This window comes from Sceloporus undulatus, chromosome 5, assembly GCF_019175285.1.
Source record: "Sceloporus undulatus isolate JIND9_A2432 ecotype Alabama chromosome 5, SceUnd_v1.1, whole genome shotgun sequence".
In the NCBI taxonomy this organism is placed as follows: Eukaryota; Metazoa; Chordata; class Lepidosauria; order Squamata; family Phrynosomatidae; genus Sceloporus; species Sceloporus undulatus.
Genome location: NC_056526.1, coordinates 19,433,880 through 19,453,712, shown reverse-complemented (window position 1 = coordinate 19,453,712; position 19,833 = coordinate 19,433,880). Strand labels below are relative to the sequence as shown.

Below are 19,833 nucleotides of genomic sequence, written 5' to 3'. Positions count from 1 at the left end.
CAAAGTCTTTGGTTTATATCAATTTTCTTCCCTAAAACCATGAGGAAAACGTAAAATTGATCTCTCTTGATACTTGGAAAATTTCAAATTGTCCTTGAGTCATTGGATCTGGCTACACTGACACATGCCTTGATTCTGTCACATTTGGTTTACTGCAATGCACTTGGTGTGGGGTTGCCTTTGGAAACTGTTTGGAAATTTCAGCGGGTTCAGAATGTGACGGACGGAATGTTGACTGGGTCCAGTTATAGGCAACATATAACTCCTTTGTTACAACATCTCCACTGGCTACCAGTTCAATATACAATATAATGGGCACAATTAAAAGTCCTTGCCATGACCTAAAAAGTCCTACATGGCCTAGGTCCAGACTATCTGAAAGACAGTATCTCCCCATATGAACCTGCAGGAGTCCTACGTTCTACAAGGGAAGGCTTTCTCAGTCCTGCCACTATCACAGGCTCACTTGGTGAGAATAAGGAAGAGAGGGGGCTTCTTGGTGGCTGTTCCCACCCTCTGGAATGCCATTCCAGAGGAGGCTAGCCTGGCCCACTCTCTCCTTTCCTTTCGCTGGGAAACAAAGGCATTTTTTATTCAAGCAGGCTTTTAAGATATAATCATGTCAGGGAGGCTTTTATACAGGGAGTATGCTGTTTTTAACTTCTGCATGTTGATTTGGTGTTGTTGGTGGTGTTATCAGTATGTTGATGACATCCAAATGTGCTTCTCCATGTCTTGGACTGTTTCGGTGACCAAGGATGGCATCTCCCCTCTGAATGACTGTCTGAGGTCAGTAATGGATTGGATGAGGGAAAATAGACTTAAACTGAATCCAAATAAAACGGAGGTACTCGCTATAGGCAATCTTAATCTGGGAATGGTGATAAGCTCTCCAGTTCTGGACAGGGTCACACTTCTCCTAAAGGACTGTGTTCGTAGCTTGGGGGTACTCCTGGATTCGTCGCTTCAGCTGTCATCTCAGGTGGATGTGACAGCCAGGAGTGCCTGTTACCAGCTTCAGCTGATACGTCAGCTACGACCCATCCTGGACCAGGAGACCCTAGAAACGGTTGTACATTCACTGATAACTTCTCGTCTCAATTTCTGCAATGCGCTCTACATGGGGCAACCCTCATGCTTTGTTTGGAAGCTGCCACTGGTCCAAAATATGGCAGCCAGATTGGTTACAGGGAGTTCTGAATTTGATTTTATTACACTATCTTAAAATCCCTAAACTGGCTGCCTATTAGCTTCCGGGCACAGTATAAGGTGTTGGTCATTACCTATAAAGCCCTACATGGCTTGGGTCCAGTTTATTGAGGGAATGCGTCCTCCCATACAATCCTTCCTGCACTCTCAGGTTTTCTGGGAAGAATCACTTCCAGTCTAAGAAAACCAGACTAGTAACGCCTTCCCAGAGGACGTTTTCTGTTGCTGCTCCAAAAATCTGGAATGACCTCCCGGAAGAGATCCGCCATATAACATCATTGGAGGCCTTTAAGAAAGCAATAAAAAGGATCTCTTCTGGCAGGCCTTCCTAAACTGACCTCCTCGGAATGTTCACTCTCCAGTTGCATAGCTGTTCCCATTGTACTGAGATCGTGATTGATTTTATTGACTATTTTATTGGGAGCATTTTATTGGGAATTGTTGTTTTAATGCTATTTTAGAGTGGGAGGGAGATAGGGAATTAGGATTTGATAAGTTTTGCTAGTTTTTACTTGTGGCTTGTTGTGTTGTATTTTCATTGTTCTTTTGTTTGTTGTTACCCGCCTCGATCCAATATAGGGAGAGGCGGGATACAAATAAATATTATTATCATTATTATTATTTATTGTAAATTTAAAAAAAAACAATTTTAACTGTGAGCCACTTTGGGTCCCTTTGTGGGAGAAAGGCGGCATAGAAATAAATAAATCAATAGAAGCCGGTGGCGAGCAGGTACAGATCCTTGTAACCTTGAAGACTAGAGAGGCTGCTGTCTATTGTGCTTGAGTTCAGAATAGTAATTAACTGCATCCAGATGGTATGTTTGCAGAGGAACATGTTATCCATTTCACCTCTATTGTAATGAAGCTGCAGAGTGCCCATATAGCCATTTGGCAGTCACTCAAAATATCCTTGTGATCAATTAGATGAACAGCTTCCTCCCAGTCACATTACCACAAAATAATGTATTCTCTGTTATAGTTTTGGAACATTTCACTTAGATTCCCTGCTTCTAACTTTCTGAAAGAAGACTGTATTTCATTGCTATAACTTATCTGGAAGTAGCAGTTTTTTGTCCAAGAGAATAGGACACATATGACATGCCTAGCAATGACTTCGTAGCCATATGGCTCATTAAACCAAGTTGCCTCTATTCCCCCACCCCCAGTGTGGCCTATTTTGGACAAAGGGCAGGAGCAACATGTCAGTTACTGTGATAAAAACTGAGTTAGGTTTCTTTGATGTCATCCTCCAGGTGTGATGGCCTGTAATGGAAACTTCTTTCTTTTTGAGTTTTACTACATAAAAATATATTTTGAGCTCTATTATATCCTTTTGATAAAAACAACAACAGCAAACAAACTATAAATGAGATGCTCCTAGAATTTGCAGGCAGTGCCCAAGCATCATAGTGGCAGCTCTGTGCAGGGGGACACTGGTACAAATAACATATACTGTACTGTCTTCTCATACTGGCACTACAATCTTGCATCCTGTGATATAGATTCATGAGCCATGAAAAAGTTTGTTTCAATTCTGAAATTACTGTTGTACATACCATGTTTCATAAAAAATGCCTACCAAATCATAAATTCATTAGTATTTCAGGGCGTTGGAAACCAAAGGATTAATAAGAAGAATGATTTGAAATAGACAAGATACATTAGACACAACAACATTTAGTTTTTTAAACAAATACATTAATTCCACATGGTAGAGGATGAATAACATTTCTGTTCATCTGTTGTTGGTGTGGCTTCAAGTAATTTTTTTAAGACTCAGGGCAATCCTAATGCAAATCTGTCACAGGATTTTCTTGGAAAGTTTCTTCAGAGGTATTTGCCATTGCCATCGTCTGAGGCTGAGAAAGTGTGACTCACCCAAGATCACCCAGTGGGTTTCCATGATGAACAGGGATTTGAACCTTGGTCTCCAGAGTTGTAGTCCAATGCTCAAACCACTGTGATACATTGGCTCATTAATTACTATGAAAAAATGATCATGGCTCTATGTACTTTTAAAATGTTCTTTTTCCTATTAGTGCAATGTTTTACATCTTGTTCCTCTGGTGGATTGTGGAAAAATTAATATCCCTTTTCCAGTTCTGTGCAGTCTCTAGTTTAGCTGTTAGGTAACAGAAGACAATAAAAGATTTAAAAGCTGTTATCACCAAGGAAAAAAGAGCAACCCGAATGTGACAGTTCTGTGCTCTGATTAGTAATTAGTTCCATTTCAACAAAGATTTCTGACCAGAACTGTGGGCAGGACCTCCATATATGAAAATAAGAATCTAGCTCAGCATGTGTTATATTATAGCCAACAATGGCCACGGATAGATATATTAATATATATCTGTCCTGATTGGAAATCACCTGTTAAGTATTTTGATATAGTTAACTCCTTAGTTCTTTTTTTCATATGTTTCAAGCCAGCAGTATTAATAGACAAAGGAAATGTAGAAATCTTATATATGTTTGCTGTCTCTCCTTTACCAGAATAATTGGCTCCTCAAATGGAAGCAGCAATGGAATAGCTTGAAATTTCACTGGTAGAATGGGGGCAATGAACAACTTGCATGATTGGGAGCTGTGTTGAAGGAGTCTAACCAATTTGGTGTTTTTTTTGCTCTCCCAGTTTTGGAATGAATCCCTTATAAAGATCTCTCAAATTATATATTCCTAAAACTTCCAGGAATGAAATTGGTTCTATTTTATGCAGAGTTTAATAACTAGTGTTCAGAAAAGCTGTTAAGGGGTGTGGTGGAATTATGTTCTTACACCAGAATTTCCATACCATAAAATATTTTAAAAAAAGGACCAATATATCCATTATGGTTCAGAGGTTGAAATGGGAGGCCACTCACCCTCTGTAGATATTGTTTACATACTTCCACAGGTAACCATATGTTTGTATGTGCCTTCAGATTACCTGTTGCTTTATGACAATCTCATTAATTTTATAGGGACATGGTGGTGAACCTATGGCACATGAAGCCATTGTCCTTGGCTCATGGAAGGTGGGGAAGAGGAGGAACAGGCGTGCACCTTCTCCTTCCCGGCCAGCCCAGACTTTCAGCTCCCTCCGGAGGGGCAGCTGAAAGCCTGGGAGGGTGAGGGGGGAGGAGGTGGAAAAGACGCGTGCCTGTTCCCAGATCTTCAGCTGCCTCTGATGAGGCTGCTGAAGGCCCAGGGGCGAGAAAGGGGCATGCCTACTCCTCTTCTTCCCCCTTTGCCCCCTGGGCCTTCAGCTGTCTGGAGAAGCAGCTGAAAGCCCGGGAGGGCAGGAGGAAGAAGTCCTGCCTAGAAGTCCGTCCACCACAAAGTGGAAGTTCTGCCCCAGAAGTCCCATTCCTCCTCCTGCCCGGAAGTCCCATCCCTTTTAGTTTGGGCACTCCGTCCCTAAAAGGTTCACCATCACTGTTAAAGAATTTTATTGGGCAAGGGGTATTCAGAGGTCATTTTATCACTTACTTCTTCTGAAATATATGACCTGTCTTAATCAGCCTAGTAAGCTGGTGAATCATAGAATCATAGAGTTGGAAGAGACCGCAAGGGCCATCCAGTCCAACCCCCTGCCATGCAGGAAATCCAAATCAAAGCATCCCCAACAGATGGCCATCCAGCCTCTGCTTAAAGTTGAAAGATACTGTAATAAATGATTTTTAGGAGTGTCCAGCTTTCTATCAGTTTGTCTAAAGTACTGAACTCAGTTGGAAACCATAGATTTTTACACTTTGAGTTTTGCCAAGGCTTTAAGAGCGATTTTGAAATAGCCATTGGAGTTGCCCAGGAAAGATACATGATTTTAGGATAAATTGGCATTTTGATGGCTACAGTGCAACCCAGCAAATACATGTTTAATTTTAACTTCTTGTTTAATTTCATAGAGCAGGGGTTGTAGTTGTCTTCGCTTTAACTTTGCTTAAGACAGTTTGGAATAATTACACCCAAGAGAAGTCACTATAAGAAGCATATTGTTCAGTTTCTAAAATTGATCTCATTTTTCCGCTTTATTGAGACCTAGGATCCTAGCTTTAAAAATTGATAGATAGACCCCAGGACAAGCCAAAGTCACCCAAGATACTGAAAGACCTTGCTATTGCCACTACAGAATTAGCAACTGAGATTGCTACATCATTAGCAAATAAATTGAACATACATTTGTGCCCATTAATGGTAACACTTACCACCATTAGCTCATTCTGAAGCAAATTTATCAGTGAAAGTTGTCTTCATAGTAAAGGTAAAGAGCATGGTGATAGGGCCACCCTTGTAAGATATATCTGGTATCTCTAGGACTAGTATCAGTTACTGATATGACTGAATCCTTTGTAATCTTTAAGATTGTTATTTGGTGCATGGAAAATCTATATCAAAGTCCATGAGATCAGATGTTGAGAAGACAACTTTCCATTTGAGTTTATCAAGTGCCTTTATGGCATAGAACCATGCTATTGCAAACTCTCTTTTTTGGAATTATTGCTTTGATATATGAAGAATTCCAGTCACTTGCACATGAGCCTATATTGGTCTACATTCAGTAGATAGTAAAATATGTTTATGCTGTGTACAATTCTCTTATTTTCTCTTTTAAGAAACAATCCCTGTAATTTTCAGGGTTTTGTCTGACTCACTGGAAGACTTTGCTGTGTGCAGTGAGAAGAAGCTATTCCCTATTATTCTCCTCCATCACTGATTTTTTCCATCTGGCCAGAGAATCTGTCTTTTGTGGATTTTCTCTTTGTGCGTGTACATTAATGCTTCTTTGCTTCCACATTCAACAATTGCGTTGCATGTTGAGTCACTTTTTTGCTTACTCTTTGCTAATTCTGTTTCAGTGTTCTAACAAGGATGAAGATGACGGTTCAACTCAGGAAGATGAAGGATTTATGGGGATGCTGCCTCTTCTCCAAGCACACCATGCCATGGAAAGAATGGAAGAGTTTGTATGTAAGGTAAGAGGCTGCAAAGCAGAATCCATCATGCACTAGTAACTTCAAGCAGTTGGTGGGTCCTGTGGCTAGCTGTGTGTGAACTTTTGGCAACAAAAGAGCTAAATTACATTGGGTGGCCGCCAAGGCATTTTCTTGTCTTGAGTGATGCTGTCACTATGCTGTGTGTGTGTGTGTGTGTGTGTGTGTGTGTGCGCGCGCGCGCGCGCGCGCGTGTGCGTGCATGGGGGGGGGAGATTGTGGGCCTCCCATAATTGGATGAATTAGAAAGTTTAGCATGACAGGGATTACATGTTGAAATGTGGGATTAAACATGATGGTACAACTGTTGGGTCTCTCTTTAGAAACATCTGTGGAAGTCCAAGCTGAATAATACTCTCAGCATCTAGTGTTTCTGGGTCAAAGAATTTTAATTTACAAGGTCACCTTTTTTTCACACTCTGTCCTTCAGGCCTTGCAAATCTTTGTTTTCAGATTACAGTTTATCTCCCTTGCGTAGTAGCCTCATTGTATCCACTTCTAAGTGGGAAAAAAGCAAGTTCTATAGAAATGCCATACCACCCTCGATAAATCCTTTGTGATCTGTGTAAATATTACTGGTCTTGACTTTTCTTAGTTAATTTAAAGGGAAATAGTTCATACTGGTGTCTGGCTGCTAGGGCTAAATTCAGACATAGAACTAAAGTAGTTTTTCTGACTTTGCTTAGCTGATACATCCATCATTAGAAGGATGCCCGTGGAAACCCAGGATTTCCATTACAGTTCATATAAAAGTAAGCTTTAGTTTAGAAAAGTGACAATGTGAGCTGCTTTTTATTTGCACCCATTCCTGAATTGGGTGAAAGTTTAAAAAGAACACTTGTAATGTTCTGAAGTTTAACAAGAACATTTGTAATGTGCATTTGGGAGCCTCGCGGCTGTAATGATTCACAAACTCCTCTGTTGCATTTGATTCATCTGGATCTGATTGTCCTTGCTTTAATTCATTAAGGATATGCCCTACACTAGAAGCCCCAAGACCAGAAATATGTAGTAAATATATTTTTGTGTTAACATTTTGTATTTAGTCTTAGATGAAAATGTAGGGAATGGCAGAAAATAGCCCAGGATCTACTGGTAGATTTTTGGGTGATTTTCAGTGGATTGCCAAGAATTTCTAACTTAATGGTTAAAAAAAATAGCAGCTCTTCAACCTGCACACTTTATGTCAGGCTGTGAAATGAAGAAAACTTGGAAGAAAACAGGAATGGATTGTTGTGTGAAATGATTCTGATACTGACAACAAAGGCCTGGGTAGGGACACATTCAGAGCTCTTTGTTGTCTAATTTTAAATATACATTTGCCCTTAGAACATTTTTTGAGGTTTGCTTGTATTGGTGGGTCTTGGGTTTCTGGGAAAACACATAGTAGATCCTAAAAGTCTGAAGTCTGCCCACCTCCCTGTCAGAGACTTTTGTACTTGTGCACTTCAGCCTTATTTTGGTGATATAAGTGCAAAGAAAATAGATCTGCATTTTGGCAGCTGTGTTATTGCTCTGGTGCTAGTTCTTGCCTCCAGCATACATGAAAACTCTTGCTCCACTATCAGAGATTTCTCACCATGTCTGTTCCTTTGTACTATTGAGCTACGCATGAGAGAAATGAATTGAGAATTTTCCCTCTCTTTTGTGTGCGTTGGACCTTCCAATGCATTTCTTATGAAGGTACTCTGCTGAGATCATTCAACAGTCTCAAGGGGGCTTGTTAAACAATAGTCTTAGCTAATATGGTACTAGGGTTTTCTTGTAACTGACGCCCTGAAAGATGCCAGATCATAACTGCTTTTCAGTTGAATTGGCTGCATCACCAGTTGGCTTTTGTGCTCTTCGATTAAATTGGTTTCTTCAACGTTTAGAGACCTACTTCATACTCATTCCAGAGTTTTTAATGGTAAAGGGAGATAAGATAGGAATTAGCCCTGTTAAATACATACTTGTCCCCCAACTCTAATTTCCCCTTAACCCTTTTTCTGTTTGCATCATGTCTATCATTCTAGCTCTCCAGACAGATTTTTTGTTTTTTAAAAAATGTATAGACTTAGCTGAAGGTTGAGATAAATAGGCATTAAATATCAAAACTATTGTGGATTGTTTAGATTTCTGTAGTGGCTAAATCTTTCTTTGGAACATTCCTTATCATCTTCTGAAATTATATCATGGAGGTTTTCTTGGATTGGTAGAGAAAGAAGATCTAACACAGTTCATTGCTCCCTTTAGGTATGGGAGGGCCGTTGGCGTGTCATCCCTTTCGATGTCTTGCCTGACTGGTTAAAGGACAATGACTACCTATTACATGGGCATCGACCACCCTTGCCCTCTTTCCGGGCTTGCTTCAAAAGCATATTCAGAATACACACTGAGACTGGGAACATCTGGACGCACCTACTAGGTATCAGATTTGATGTAAATATTAAATGTATACTTTTATAATTCAGGTGGGTAGAGCTGATGGGTTTTCCATAGTATATGTAGTAGATATATATATCAAGTAGATGCGATGGTCAGAAGTGCTTGCTATCAACTTCGGTTGATATGCCAACTGCGGCCCTTTGTGGGCCAAAGGGACCTTGAAACTGTGGTACATGCTCTGGTAACCTCTCAATTAGATTTCTGTAATGCGCTCTACATGGGGCTACCCTTGTACCAAGTCCGGAAGCTTCAGTTAGTACAAAATATGGCAGCCAGATTGGTCACTGGTGCGTCCAGGTTTGACCATGTAACACCTATCTTGAAAGATCTTCACTGGCTGCCCATTCGCTTCCGAGCGCAATACAAGGTATTGGTCACTACCTATAAAGCCCTTCATGACTTGGGTCCGAGTTACTTGAGGGACCGCATCTCCCCATATGATCCGCCCCGCACACTCAGAACATCTGGGAAGAACTTACTGGTAATTCCACCTTCCAAATATGTTGCCACATCCCAGATGGCCTTTTCAGTGGTGGTCCCACAGATGTGGAATGATCTACCCGAGGAGCTCCGTCTGACAACCCCCCTAGAAACATTCAAAAAGAGGCTTAAAACTCTTCTTTTTTGTCAAGCCTTCACCCCTGAAGAATGAAGTTATCTACCCTGTTGCCATCGATTCCCTGCTTACCCTTGAAGGCGAATGATTGTGCTTAGAGTTCTGTAATTGTATGGTTTTATATGGGATTTTATCCTTTTATGAAATGTCTGTATGGTTTTAATTGTCTATACACCGCTTTGATCTGTGGAAAAGCGGTATATAAATAAAAATTATTATTGTTGTTGTTGTTGTTATTATTATTATTATTATTTACCCAAGGCTTTAGGGTCACTTTTGTCTGTCTTTATTATTGAATCGTACTTACATAAAAGGTCCTGAACAAATGGTTTCTACATGTTTTTTCCATTTTCAATTGTTTGTCAATTTCTCACTACAATGATTTCTCTTGATTTGAACCTGTTCGTTGGATATATTAATCATTTTGGCTTTTTGTGCTATTCTCTTCTTTGCAGCTGTGTGTAGCTAGTAACAATTTGGGATTGCTGATTTTGACTAGGCAGATTGATGTAAACAGTCACAACCTATTTCTTGGTTACTGAAAGCATAATTTGAATTTCTGCTTTCTGCCCAGTGTTTTCCTAGCTTTCTGATAACCCCCCCCCCATCTGTCTATACTGTGCAATGGATGGAGCCCTTAACAAGCTGAAGGAGAATTACTTCATGAGCAATGCCATTCTACTGGCTTTTTGATGCAGCTGTTAATAGTGTTCATTAGAACTGTCAGGTTTTTATCACTTCACACTGGCTCCATGGTATCTCATGTAATTATTCTAATGTGATGGTCATTGCAATTGGGCAGCTTTGGTAACCTTGTTTTTCTTTGCTTAGGTTGTGTTTTTTTCCTGTGTCTGGGAATCTTCTACATGTTCCGGCCAAACATGTCCTTTGTAGCACCTGTGCAAGAGAAGGTGGTGGTTGGAGTATTCTTCTTGGGAGCCATCCTTTGCCTCTCCTTTTCATGGCTGTTTCACACAGTTTATTGTCATTCAGAAGGCGTTTCAAGGCTCTTTTCCAAGTACGTATCATAGTGACTCAGTGTGAATTTGGAGACCTTGCTTGACTCCAAGGTGGAAAACGAAGCCTTCCCAGTGTGGTGCCCTTGATCTTTGGGACTACAACTCCCATAACTCACAAAGAGCACTCTATACTGTAGAAGTTTGGGGTACAGTGGGCAGGCTGCTAGATAAATTATTAAAAATTAGGGCTCCCTGATTTAGTTTTTTTCCTTCTTCTGCCTTAGGTTAGACTACTCTGGCATCGCCCTCCTCATTATGGGCAGCTTTGTACCATGGCTATATTACTCATTCTACTGCAACCCTCAGCCCTATTTTATCTACTTGATTGTGATCTGTGTTCTGGGCATCGCAGCCATCATAGTTTCCCAGTGGGACAGATTTGCCACCCCCCAGTACCGAGGAGTTCGAGCAGGTAAGATTAATGGCTGGTTTTAAAATGATGTACGGCATATACATATACAGAAGGTGATCTTATCTTAAAGTTTAACCGGTTGGATTGGACTGAAACATCTAGCTCAGATGTTGCTGTCTTTAAAATCCAGCGCTGTATGTATGTATAAATAAATAAATAAATACAAACAAACAAACAACAACAGTGCTTTGCACTGCATGCATAACATTTTGCCTCCCCTTGAAAAAAAGGGTGATGTCTTATTAAAGAAATCATAGTTGGTTGGTTGTATTAGTTTTTACTGATCTGCATTATTACTGTCATGGAAGTAAAAACAAAATTTGAAAGAGGAAAAAATATTTAGTGTTTAGGTTGTCATATTTGTGCTGTAGGAGGCATAGGCTGTGTTCCCACATAACTATGGTTACTAGTACATCAAAGAAGGAACTTTATTTACCACTATATGAATCAACATTAAGCTTGCACTCTGTCCTCCTCCACCTCCTCTTCCTCCTCTTCCTCTGTGAATATGAATGATCACTCTGATCATTAGTTTCCTTACCTAGCCTGGCTTGCCATTACATGGTTTTAAAATAAGCTTGAATTTGTTAAAAACAGCAGCTTCATAATCTAAGACTTAAAGTTGACTTATTTATAACAGATCCTAGATTGTTTTAAGCAAGCATATAATTTCTGTAGCAAATCAGATTTTATGGAAAGTGAAATTAAACTCTGCCCAAGTTTTCTTCACAGCTGTGCAGGAGGAGGAGAGGAAGAAGGAGCACACTTGTAGTGGTGGCTCCTTACTTGTGCAAGTAGTGCTAAATCATGGTTGAGCACTGCCATGCCAATTTCTTTAAAGATGCATTGCCTTTTCGTTGTGATGGGAGAATGCCTCTTCTGAAGCAGCACCTACCTTCACATTTCTGCCACTGGTTCTCTTGTCTCCAAGGCTGTACCTGTCACACCTTCCTTATTATCTCCTAGGAGTGTTTCTGGCTCTGGGACTTAGTGGCGTCATCCCCACCCTGCATTTTGTTATCTCGGAAGGGCTCCTCAAGGCTGCCACAATGGGGCAGATAGGTTGGCTGGCACTCATGGCCTGCCTCTATATCACTGGCGCTGCACTGTATGCTGCTCGTATCCCAGAGAGGTTCTTCCCGGGCAAGTGTGACATCTGGGTAAGTATGGCTAATAGCTGTGAAGTACAAAACACAGAGGGGGAGAGGGGCATTAAAACCACCCCTACAGATTCATCATATCTGCAGTGACGAATCAAAACAGCTGCAGTCTGTGGCAGGGAACAGAAGCACTACCACAACTCTGAACATGCCTTCCAGCTGCTCAGTTCTAGGTAACTGAAACCTAACAGAATTTGGCAGCCTTCTCTTCTTAGCTTTACAGGAATGAAAAACATTTGCACAGTTACTGGCTTGGCATATCTGGTTCCCAAGTGATGGAATGGTGTACAAGTGCAAAAACACAACTATTCTGATGCAAAGCTCTTGAGGTTGTGTGCACTTTTCCCGTTCTCCAGACTGCCAACTTGACCAAGGTTGGGTGGGTTTAAATTGGCAGCTCTTTGTGCTTTCATGGGAAGTCAGGGTTGTTGCATAATAAGCTGGTAGCTTATTTTTTTGTGAGGCTAGTACTATACAGTCACTGCTACTATTGTCCTGTGGTGCTTCCTCTGGAAAGTATGAAATGCTTGTGATAAACTGTTCTGTTTTTTTCTCCCACAGTTCCATTCCCACCAGCTCTTTCATGTGTTTGTAGTGGCCGGTGCTTTTGTACACTTCCATGGTGTTTCAAACCTTCAAGAGTTCCGTTTCATGGTTGGGGGAGGCTGCTCAGAAGAGGAGATGTAGTGAAACTGGTCGTGTATCAAGCATCATAACCAAAACAGAACTGTGGGAGCAGTGAGTCCACACCTTGCCCAGAATGGTGTGGGAGCTTTTGTGGGGGAATTGAACTATAAAATGGAAGAGAAATTCATACCTCAAGCATTGGAGTGAATTGATTCTGAAAACCTGGAAGCTCTTAAATGCTTAACTTATTTCTTGGACCTACCGCCTAAGCTACAGAAAATCCTTTCTTAAGCAGCTTCCATTCAATGCCATATTTATTTGTAGAAAAAAAGAGGTTGTCATGGGGAGGTGGTTTAGTGATTTTTTTCTTTTTAAAAAAATCTAGCTTAAGATTTGTATCTTGTTCAGGTAAGTTGATTTTTAGATACTCTTTTGGGAGAAAAATGTATATAAGATTTCTAACTTTCTGTTTAATTAAAAAGTTTATATAAATGTTTTAAAAATGGGGGGGGGAGAGGAGAGGGTTTTGTATAGATTACAACATGCAAATACCACACACTGTTTCAATTTTGCACAAGCTTTTTAAGTGCAAGAAGGCCAGGTGAAATCCCTGCAGAGTCAGCGCCAGGGTCCTGTGGATTTTCTCATGTGCTGGTATATATAGGACAGCTTGTCCCAGTAGGGTTTGGGAGCAAATGGGTGCTTACAACTTCAGTTAGGCTGCTCTTTGGCCCTCTGTGCTTTTCAAAGGCAAAGGCAGGAGTCACTGAGTGTCTGAGCTCTGCTCCCTTTGCAGGCAGACCTTCTGAGTTCTTTGCCTTTTTGTGGATGATTTCTAGGTGGTCTTTCTTCACCAGCTTTTTGCTGTTTGGGGATTCAGTGTGGTATGTATTTTGACCTCTTGGGAGTCTCTTGTCAGTATTTCACCAGGGCCTGCTATTCTCATTACCCAAGTGTTGTTAGTGTCAGGCACCAACCTTCTAGGTGAGCTAATGAGAAATTGTCTCAAAGGGGTAGGGAGGCATATACCAGAAAGGAGCTTTGTGCTTGAAGGAAGAGGAATGGCTGGCTATTAATCTGTTTTGGATGGTGGTATGCGCTACTGAATAGCACTAAAGTTGCTTATATTAAATCCACTCATCTCTTAATTGGCTACAGTATAACACTGCCATTCCTTCTCTCCCTTCTGGTATATAGGATAGTCTTGTGCACTGCTTTTGAACAAAAAAATCAAACAGCCCACAGAAGCATTTTTGGAGGCAACAGCTTTTCTCCTTGTTAAAGTAGTGCATGAAGCATAAATTCATTTTGTTAGTTCTTTAAATTCTTCCTCTGAAAGTTTTAACTATGTCAGGTAGAAGTATATCTGTGGAGAGAATTATTTACAAAGCAGTACTCAGACAAGTGAAAAGTGTAGTTTCTGTTTCTTGCTGGGATTGGTTAGGGATGTTGGATTTGGAGGCAAGCTTTGGGACAAAAGATAAGAGTATGAGTTCATGCCGAATATCTCACAGTAAGGACAGTTACTTTAGTTCACAGTGAATACAGGGTTCAGGGGTTTTTTTGTCTGTTGTTTTTTTGGTAAGATGGTAGAACTGGTCACACTTTAAAACTTAGATAATTCACAGAAAAAATCTTTCGGTCTTCCCCCTCCCTGCCCATTTCTTATGGAATGGATTATTCTAACTTTACTCCCTCCAAATAGAATTTTTGAAGAGTTTAGACCTACAAGAGGTGCTTAGTGGGTGCTTGTAGGCAACTTCAAGTGTGTGTTTGTGTGTGTTCTGGATAGGATCTATGATACATAAACCAGAATTATACCTTAATGTGTTGTGGCTTTTTCTCCCTGAACTAAAAACAGAACAGTATTAATTGAATTTAACAGAATGGAGTGTAGTGAGGATTGAAACCTCTCAAAGGGCATATATAACTGATTAGCAGAAGGATGGCTTACATAAAGAGGAATGGTAATGAATACATATCAGACCCAGACTTACCTATCTGAAAAGCACTTTTGTGTATGTGTGTGTGTGTGTGTGTGTGTGTGTGAGAACTACTTCTGTATCTACCAGCAGAAGCTGCACCTCCTTCTTCTGGATCTTCTTTGCTCACTCCTAGAAAGGGACTCTTGCAGCCTGGTCTTGACAGCACATAAAGTGTACAAAAACAATGCTCCACTTGTTCTTAATCCTCATTGGTTTCCGTTTAGGACATTTTGTGTACCTATTTTTTAAAAAATGCTTAGCTGTGCACTTTTCTGGGTGCTTGCTGAGACTTCTTCCCAGGTTGGCACCTGACTGCCTTATTCTCAGCAACTGGAGGTTTGCTTGCTTTCTGTTTATGCGTGCACAGATTTTCAGCATAATATAGTTGAGATTTTCAGCTCCCCTGATTAACTAGTGGCCTTGTTCAGTATTTTCTTCTTCTTTTTTTTTTTTTTTAAAAATGCTTACTGTTGGAGGCAACAAAGCACATCTTGGACTTCGAAGATTGGGGTCTCCAGGCAATGGGATTTCGATCCTTGTTGTATTATTAACTTCTAATAAAAAGAATAAATGCATTGGAGGCTTGTTTTTTTTTCTTTCTCTCCCAGGGTGGGAATGGGGTTGATCATATTCATGTCAGCACAATTGAGAAAGCATGGCTAGATTTGTGCAAAAGTAATAGGGCTGTTGCACAATTTGGCCACAATCTATTGTTTTTGTTAATATCATGGCAAGGCTAAATGGCAAAATGTCTAGGATGGGAGTCTATGGCTTAGAATTTTCCAGAAAAAAGCTTCTGTTATAGCAGATTTAACACCTGAAGAAGTGAAATACTTCCCCCTGTTTATGTTGTATTGTGCAAAAATTATATTGGAAAACACACACACAAATAAATGAAAACAAATTAAAGAGTTAATATAGATAATAAACTACAAATACACCAGTGAAAAATCACTTATGCATAATTATCAAAAAAGATGGCCAAGTATGTAGTCATGCAAAGTTGGTATATGTGCTGTATCGTCAAATGTTGAACGTATAGTCCATATGAAGTCTTCTGGCTATTTAATAGTAACGTGTGCATTTATCTTTCATACTTTGAATACAGTGGTACCCCGGGTTACAAAATTAATTCGTTCCGCGGCGCCCTTCGTAACCCGAAATCTTTCGCAACCCGAAAAAGCCATAGGCACTAGCGCTGGAAGCCGCGATTTCGTGCGAAAAAGCGCCGAAAAGCACCAAAATTTTTTTTCGTAAGCCGAAAAAAAACCCGTAACCTGGAACAGTTTTTTCCTATGGAATTTTTTCGTATCCCGGAAATTTCGTAACGCGGTGCTTTCGTATCCCGGGATACCACTGTACTGTTGAAACAAAGCTTATAAAGTCTATTATTCTCCCATATGCATCTGCCCATAAAATAAAAGCCATTTTTTGTCAGGGGCTGATTATCTCTTGAGGCAGAATAGATCTAAAACAATTATAACCTATTTTGCATATGTTAAAATAACAACTCGGCATTGTTACCTTTTATCTTTCTCTGCCTTGCTATGAGACACTAAAATTTTATATTAGTCAGCACTGGATGAGGTAGCAAGAAGTTTATACCAGAGATGTTAGTCATCTCACTGTTACACATAGTTAGAGTAAGTAAACCATTTTGTAAAGTGTGTCTAATCGCATCTACATGGGAATAATGTTATGTATGATATAGAGGTCAGCATGGTTTCAGCTTAAGCCAAATGTACCCTTTTGAGACACATTGTGTTACAGCATCCATGAAAAAAGAAGACATGAACGTTATAATGAAAATGCTATATTTTTTAAAAAGCCATATGACAAATAATTTTTACAACCCTCACCCCCCCCAAGCCCAACACAAATTTAATTTGGGGATTGAAATGCTAGTACTGTCAAGCAAATCTGATCTAGCCATTCAGTTCTTGCTCTGTAGGAAATCAGTTTCTTCCTAAATGATCCTGTTCAGAGGATGACCAACTTGACTCCACTTTGGAGAGTTTTGTGATGCTGTTTAGATGTCCTAACATGTGGCCAGTGACCCAGCACTGGCACTAAGACTCCTGGGAAAAAGATATGACAATCTAATCAAGGTTGTCCTCAGATCCTCTCATAAGGCATAAAGGCTTTCAAAAGCTGAGAGAAATACTTTGTTACTAGTACATCACTCTCTGGCTGGAATCCTGTTAATTAATCCTAACTACAGTAGATCCATTCAATCAGCTGCTGAATTGTGAGTCACCACTTAGGTAAATCCCATTGATTGGATGGGTCTGTGCAAGTTAGGACTAACAACAGGGTTTAGGCCATTAGGTGTTTGCATTCCCTTTCCTTGAAAAGACTTCACTGTACTGAAAAATGACAAAGTACAGCCCTGAGTTTATTTGTGCCTGGTGGCTGTTATTAACCCCAACGCTCCAGACTATCTTTTTTTCTGGTCAAAAAGCCATCAGGAGCAGCAGTTTGCAGAATGGCCCTTCTCTGCTGAGCATTACAAAATACCAGTTTTTCAAAACCAGAAGCCAACTTCTGGTTATTTCTGGGTTTGCTCTGCCCCCACCCCTGCCATTTTAGGCAGTTTGTATGGTCCATTGCAGATCCTACAGGCATATAACTGACACTTAGGCCTGCCATATTTTCTATCTCCTGCTGTATGGCCTGTTTCTCTACTGTTTGACAAAATACTCTTCAGAATCAGTTAGAGAAGGAGATAAGTGTGGTATTAAATGTGGATCTGTTGGATTCCCCCCAAAAATCCATTTTTATATTCCTGCAAATACCAAACCATTGTTAGTACTATGGTATAAAATTGGTCAGGCCACATTTAAAGATGTTCATTGTGTGACCATAGAACTGAATTAGTGTCCTCCCTTTCCCTAAACTCTCTTGCCATGTGTTATGAAACTGAAGAAGTTTGAGACATATGGCTACAAGGAACACTGATATATCTCAAGCTGGAAAATTCATCAGCTTAAACACAGAAAGGCCAATATTGTATGACTCCTGAAATGAAATTGAGATATTTTTTTTAAAACCATTCTGGTGTCAAACACTGTATGCATCAATGTTATATAGTGAAGCTATGTCATTCCTGGAAGCATTCCCATTTAGAGTGCCAGGGAGCATGCAGCTGAAACCAGAGCTAACAATTACAATGCTGCAGAAGGAGCACCTGCAGCAATTTCCTTCTGCTGCCTGGCTTGGAAACCTTGTTCTCCAGCTCTTTGATAAACATAGTGCAGATCCATTGCTGGTGGTCAAACTGGACAAATTCCTCCTTTAGAAGCAAAACTGGTACACTGCCTTCAGCAGAGTGGCTGATCTCCCAATAGTGCTGCTCAGGTAAGTTGCATACATATAGCAGAGAGCAGTATGAAGTCTTTATCTCTCTTTCTGCTGTAGGGAAAGCCACTATACTATAAAGTAAATGGTAGGATAAAAACCCATCAATTCTGGCAGCATCTGTCACCATCAGTGACGCTTTGTAAATGTCTCCATGCTGCTGAGGCAGGGATGGTCAGCTGTGATCCAGATCATGTAGCTGGGTTATCTTGTTTGGTCCATAGGTACAATACCTCCAGTCTGAGTGTCATGCTGCTTGTATTTGCCTCAGTAGCAAATGCAGCACAGATTTGGGGAGTACAAGTACTGCTGTTCTCATACACATGCAGTAGTACAATAATTATAGTAGTATCCTCTTCAAAATAGCATGGCTTATGCTTTTTTGGCTCAAGGGTAGGGATCATGGTGGGCTCTGTCACCTCAGGAGAAGAGTTGTGGCTCCTACGGAAAGGAGTAGTAAGTTCAGTGAAGCAGATATCTCTGCAGCCCCTCCACAGTCCTGGGCATTTTCCTAAAAAGATTGAAGGGAGGGAAAAGGGTCATACACTTGAATAATCTTGTATAACAAGGATATCCATGTCTGAAAGCACCATAATATTAAGAGTAGTGGAAACTGATTTGCCATGAGAAAGTGGAGGAAAATGGGAGGCCTTCTTTTGGCTCAGGCCAATGCCTCCCTGTCTTGCTTAAGGCCTTCTCCAGTGGCTAGCTGAACACCTTGAACCTCAACACATTTCTAACTTTCCACAATAGAAAATAAGTGGGGCACCATGCAGTTATAGGAAAAGGGAATATCTTTTAATATTTAATATAATATGATATATCTTTTAATTGGTTAATATCTAACCAATGCGTGTTTTTAAAAGCATCTTATTTTACTTAAGCTAACAGTTAACACTGCTTTGGGAAAGACTTTTGCCAAGTGCAACAGATAATTTTGTCTTTTCCTACCTCAGGATGAAATGCATGGCAGCTATCTGGTCGTCTTCGCAGCTTCTGGGAGCGCATCCTGTCGCACTTTACTGACGCATTATGTGCATTGCTGTTAAGGTTAGGAGAAACTTTGGGAAACAGAGAAAAAATGAACAGTCCGTCTTAAATTCTGTGAGGGGGGACTGGAGTAGTAGCATCCAAGGCACTCAGTTTTCAGCAAAGGATATAGAAGTGCCCAAGTAAATATGCTTCCAGTCCATGGACAGACCTTTCCCTGCCAGTGAAGCGAGGCAGGAATCCTCTGCTCACATAAGTATAGATTACAACACACGTGCAACAGAGACAGTGAATCAGGACTGGAATTAGAGTAAAAGATGGGGCAGTGCTTCCATTGGCAAGAGATTTCTTAAATACTTAAAAACATATCTGGGATGTATGTGGTTACTGCCAAGATCAGCTGAGGTTTGTAGGTATTATTCAATACATATAGTGCTTACTGTTTATTGAAACTAATGAGATTTACTCTGCTGATGTCAGGCAGACTAATTGGACAAGAGCAATCTTGGATGGCTGCCTATCATGTGATCACTAGTAATCACACTTAATAAGCCATAACCCAGTTGAAGTAAACCATGAGTAAACCCATTGAAAGCCATGGAACTTCATCACAATTGATATAGTCACTTTATAAAAATGTGTAAAAGGTTTGAATTTCCAAGGGAGTCCTTTGTGTTCTGAAACAGAGATCCAAAATCTGTGGTGCTACTTTAATGGCCAGTTTTGCTTCCTGGTGACTATGTGCCATTACTGGCATGATCCTTGGAATCTCATTTGCTAGTCCATACATCTTTTCCCTCTAAGACAACTAAAGAACACAGCTGGCCTGGTCAGTTTTTATGTTATTGTAAGCTAGACTTACAACCTTGTAAATTTTTGCAGTTCACATTTATGATTGTGGCATCATTGCCACTGTTGTGAATGCCTCCTAAAATCTACCTTAAAATGCAGGCAGCCAGACCAAAGGAGTTCAGCACTGGTGAACAGGGACATTGATCAGGAGATGGATCATACCTATATAATCATAGATACATATACCATGTTGGATCTTGGGCAAGA

The 19,833-nt window shown here is 40.4% G+C and overlaps 2 protein-coding genes across 4 annotated transcripts in view; one reads left to right on the top strand and one right to left on the bottom strand.

Annotated features, from left to right (window-relative positions):
• ADIPOR2 (adiponectin receptor 2) overlaps window positions 1-15,002 on the top strand; it is a 33,572-nt gene extending 18,570 nt beyond the window's left edge. For both annotated transcript variants that reach the window (XM_042468919.1, XM_042468920.1), the window contains exons 3-8: window positions 6,047-6,163; window positions 8,417-8,588; window positions 10,056-10,242; window positions 10,468-10,655; window positions 11,622-11,815; window positions 12,377-15,002. In XM_042468919.1, coding sequence (XP_042324853.1) covers window positions 6,047-6,163; window positions 8,417-8,588; window positions 10,056-10,242; window positions 10,468-10,655; window positions 11,622-11,815; window positions 12,377-12,502 — 984 coding nt within the window. In that variant the 3' untranslated portion in view covers window positions 12,503-15,002. The remainder of the gene's footprint in view (window positions 1-6,046; window positions 6,164-8,416; window positions 8,589-10,055; window positions 10,243-10,467; window positions 10,656-11,621; window positions 11,816-12,376) is intronic.
• Window positions 15,003-16,320: 1,318 nt separating this feature from the next.
• Window positions 16,321-19,833, bottom strand: part of LOC121931953 (voltage-dependent calcium channel subunit alpha-2/delta-4-like) — a 58,152-nt gene continuing 54,639 nt past the window's right edge. For both annotated transcript variants that reach the window (XM_042470130.1, XM_042470131.1), the window contains 2 exons: window positions 18,736-18,818; window positions 16,321-18,295 (listed from right to left, as the gene is read on the bottom strand). In XM_042470130.1, the coding sequence (XP_042326064.1) occupies window positions 18,200-18,295; window positions 18,736-18,818 (179 nt within the window). In that variant the 3' untranslated portion in view covers window positions 16,321-18,199. The remainder of the gene's footprint in view (window positions 18,296-18,735; window positions 18,819-19,833) is intronic.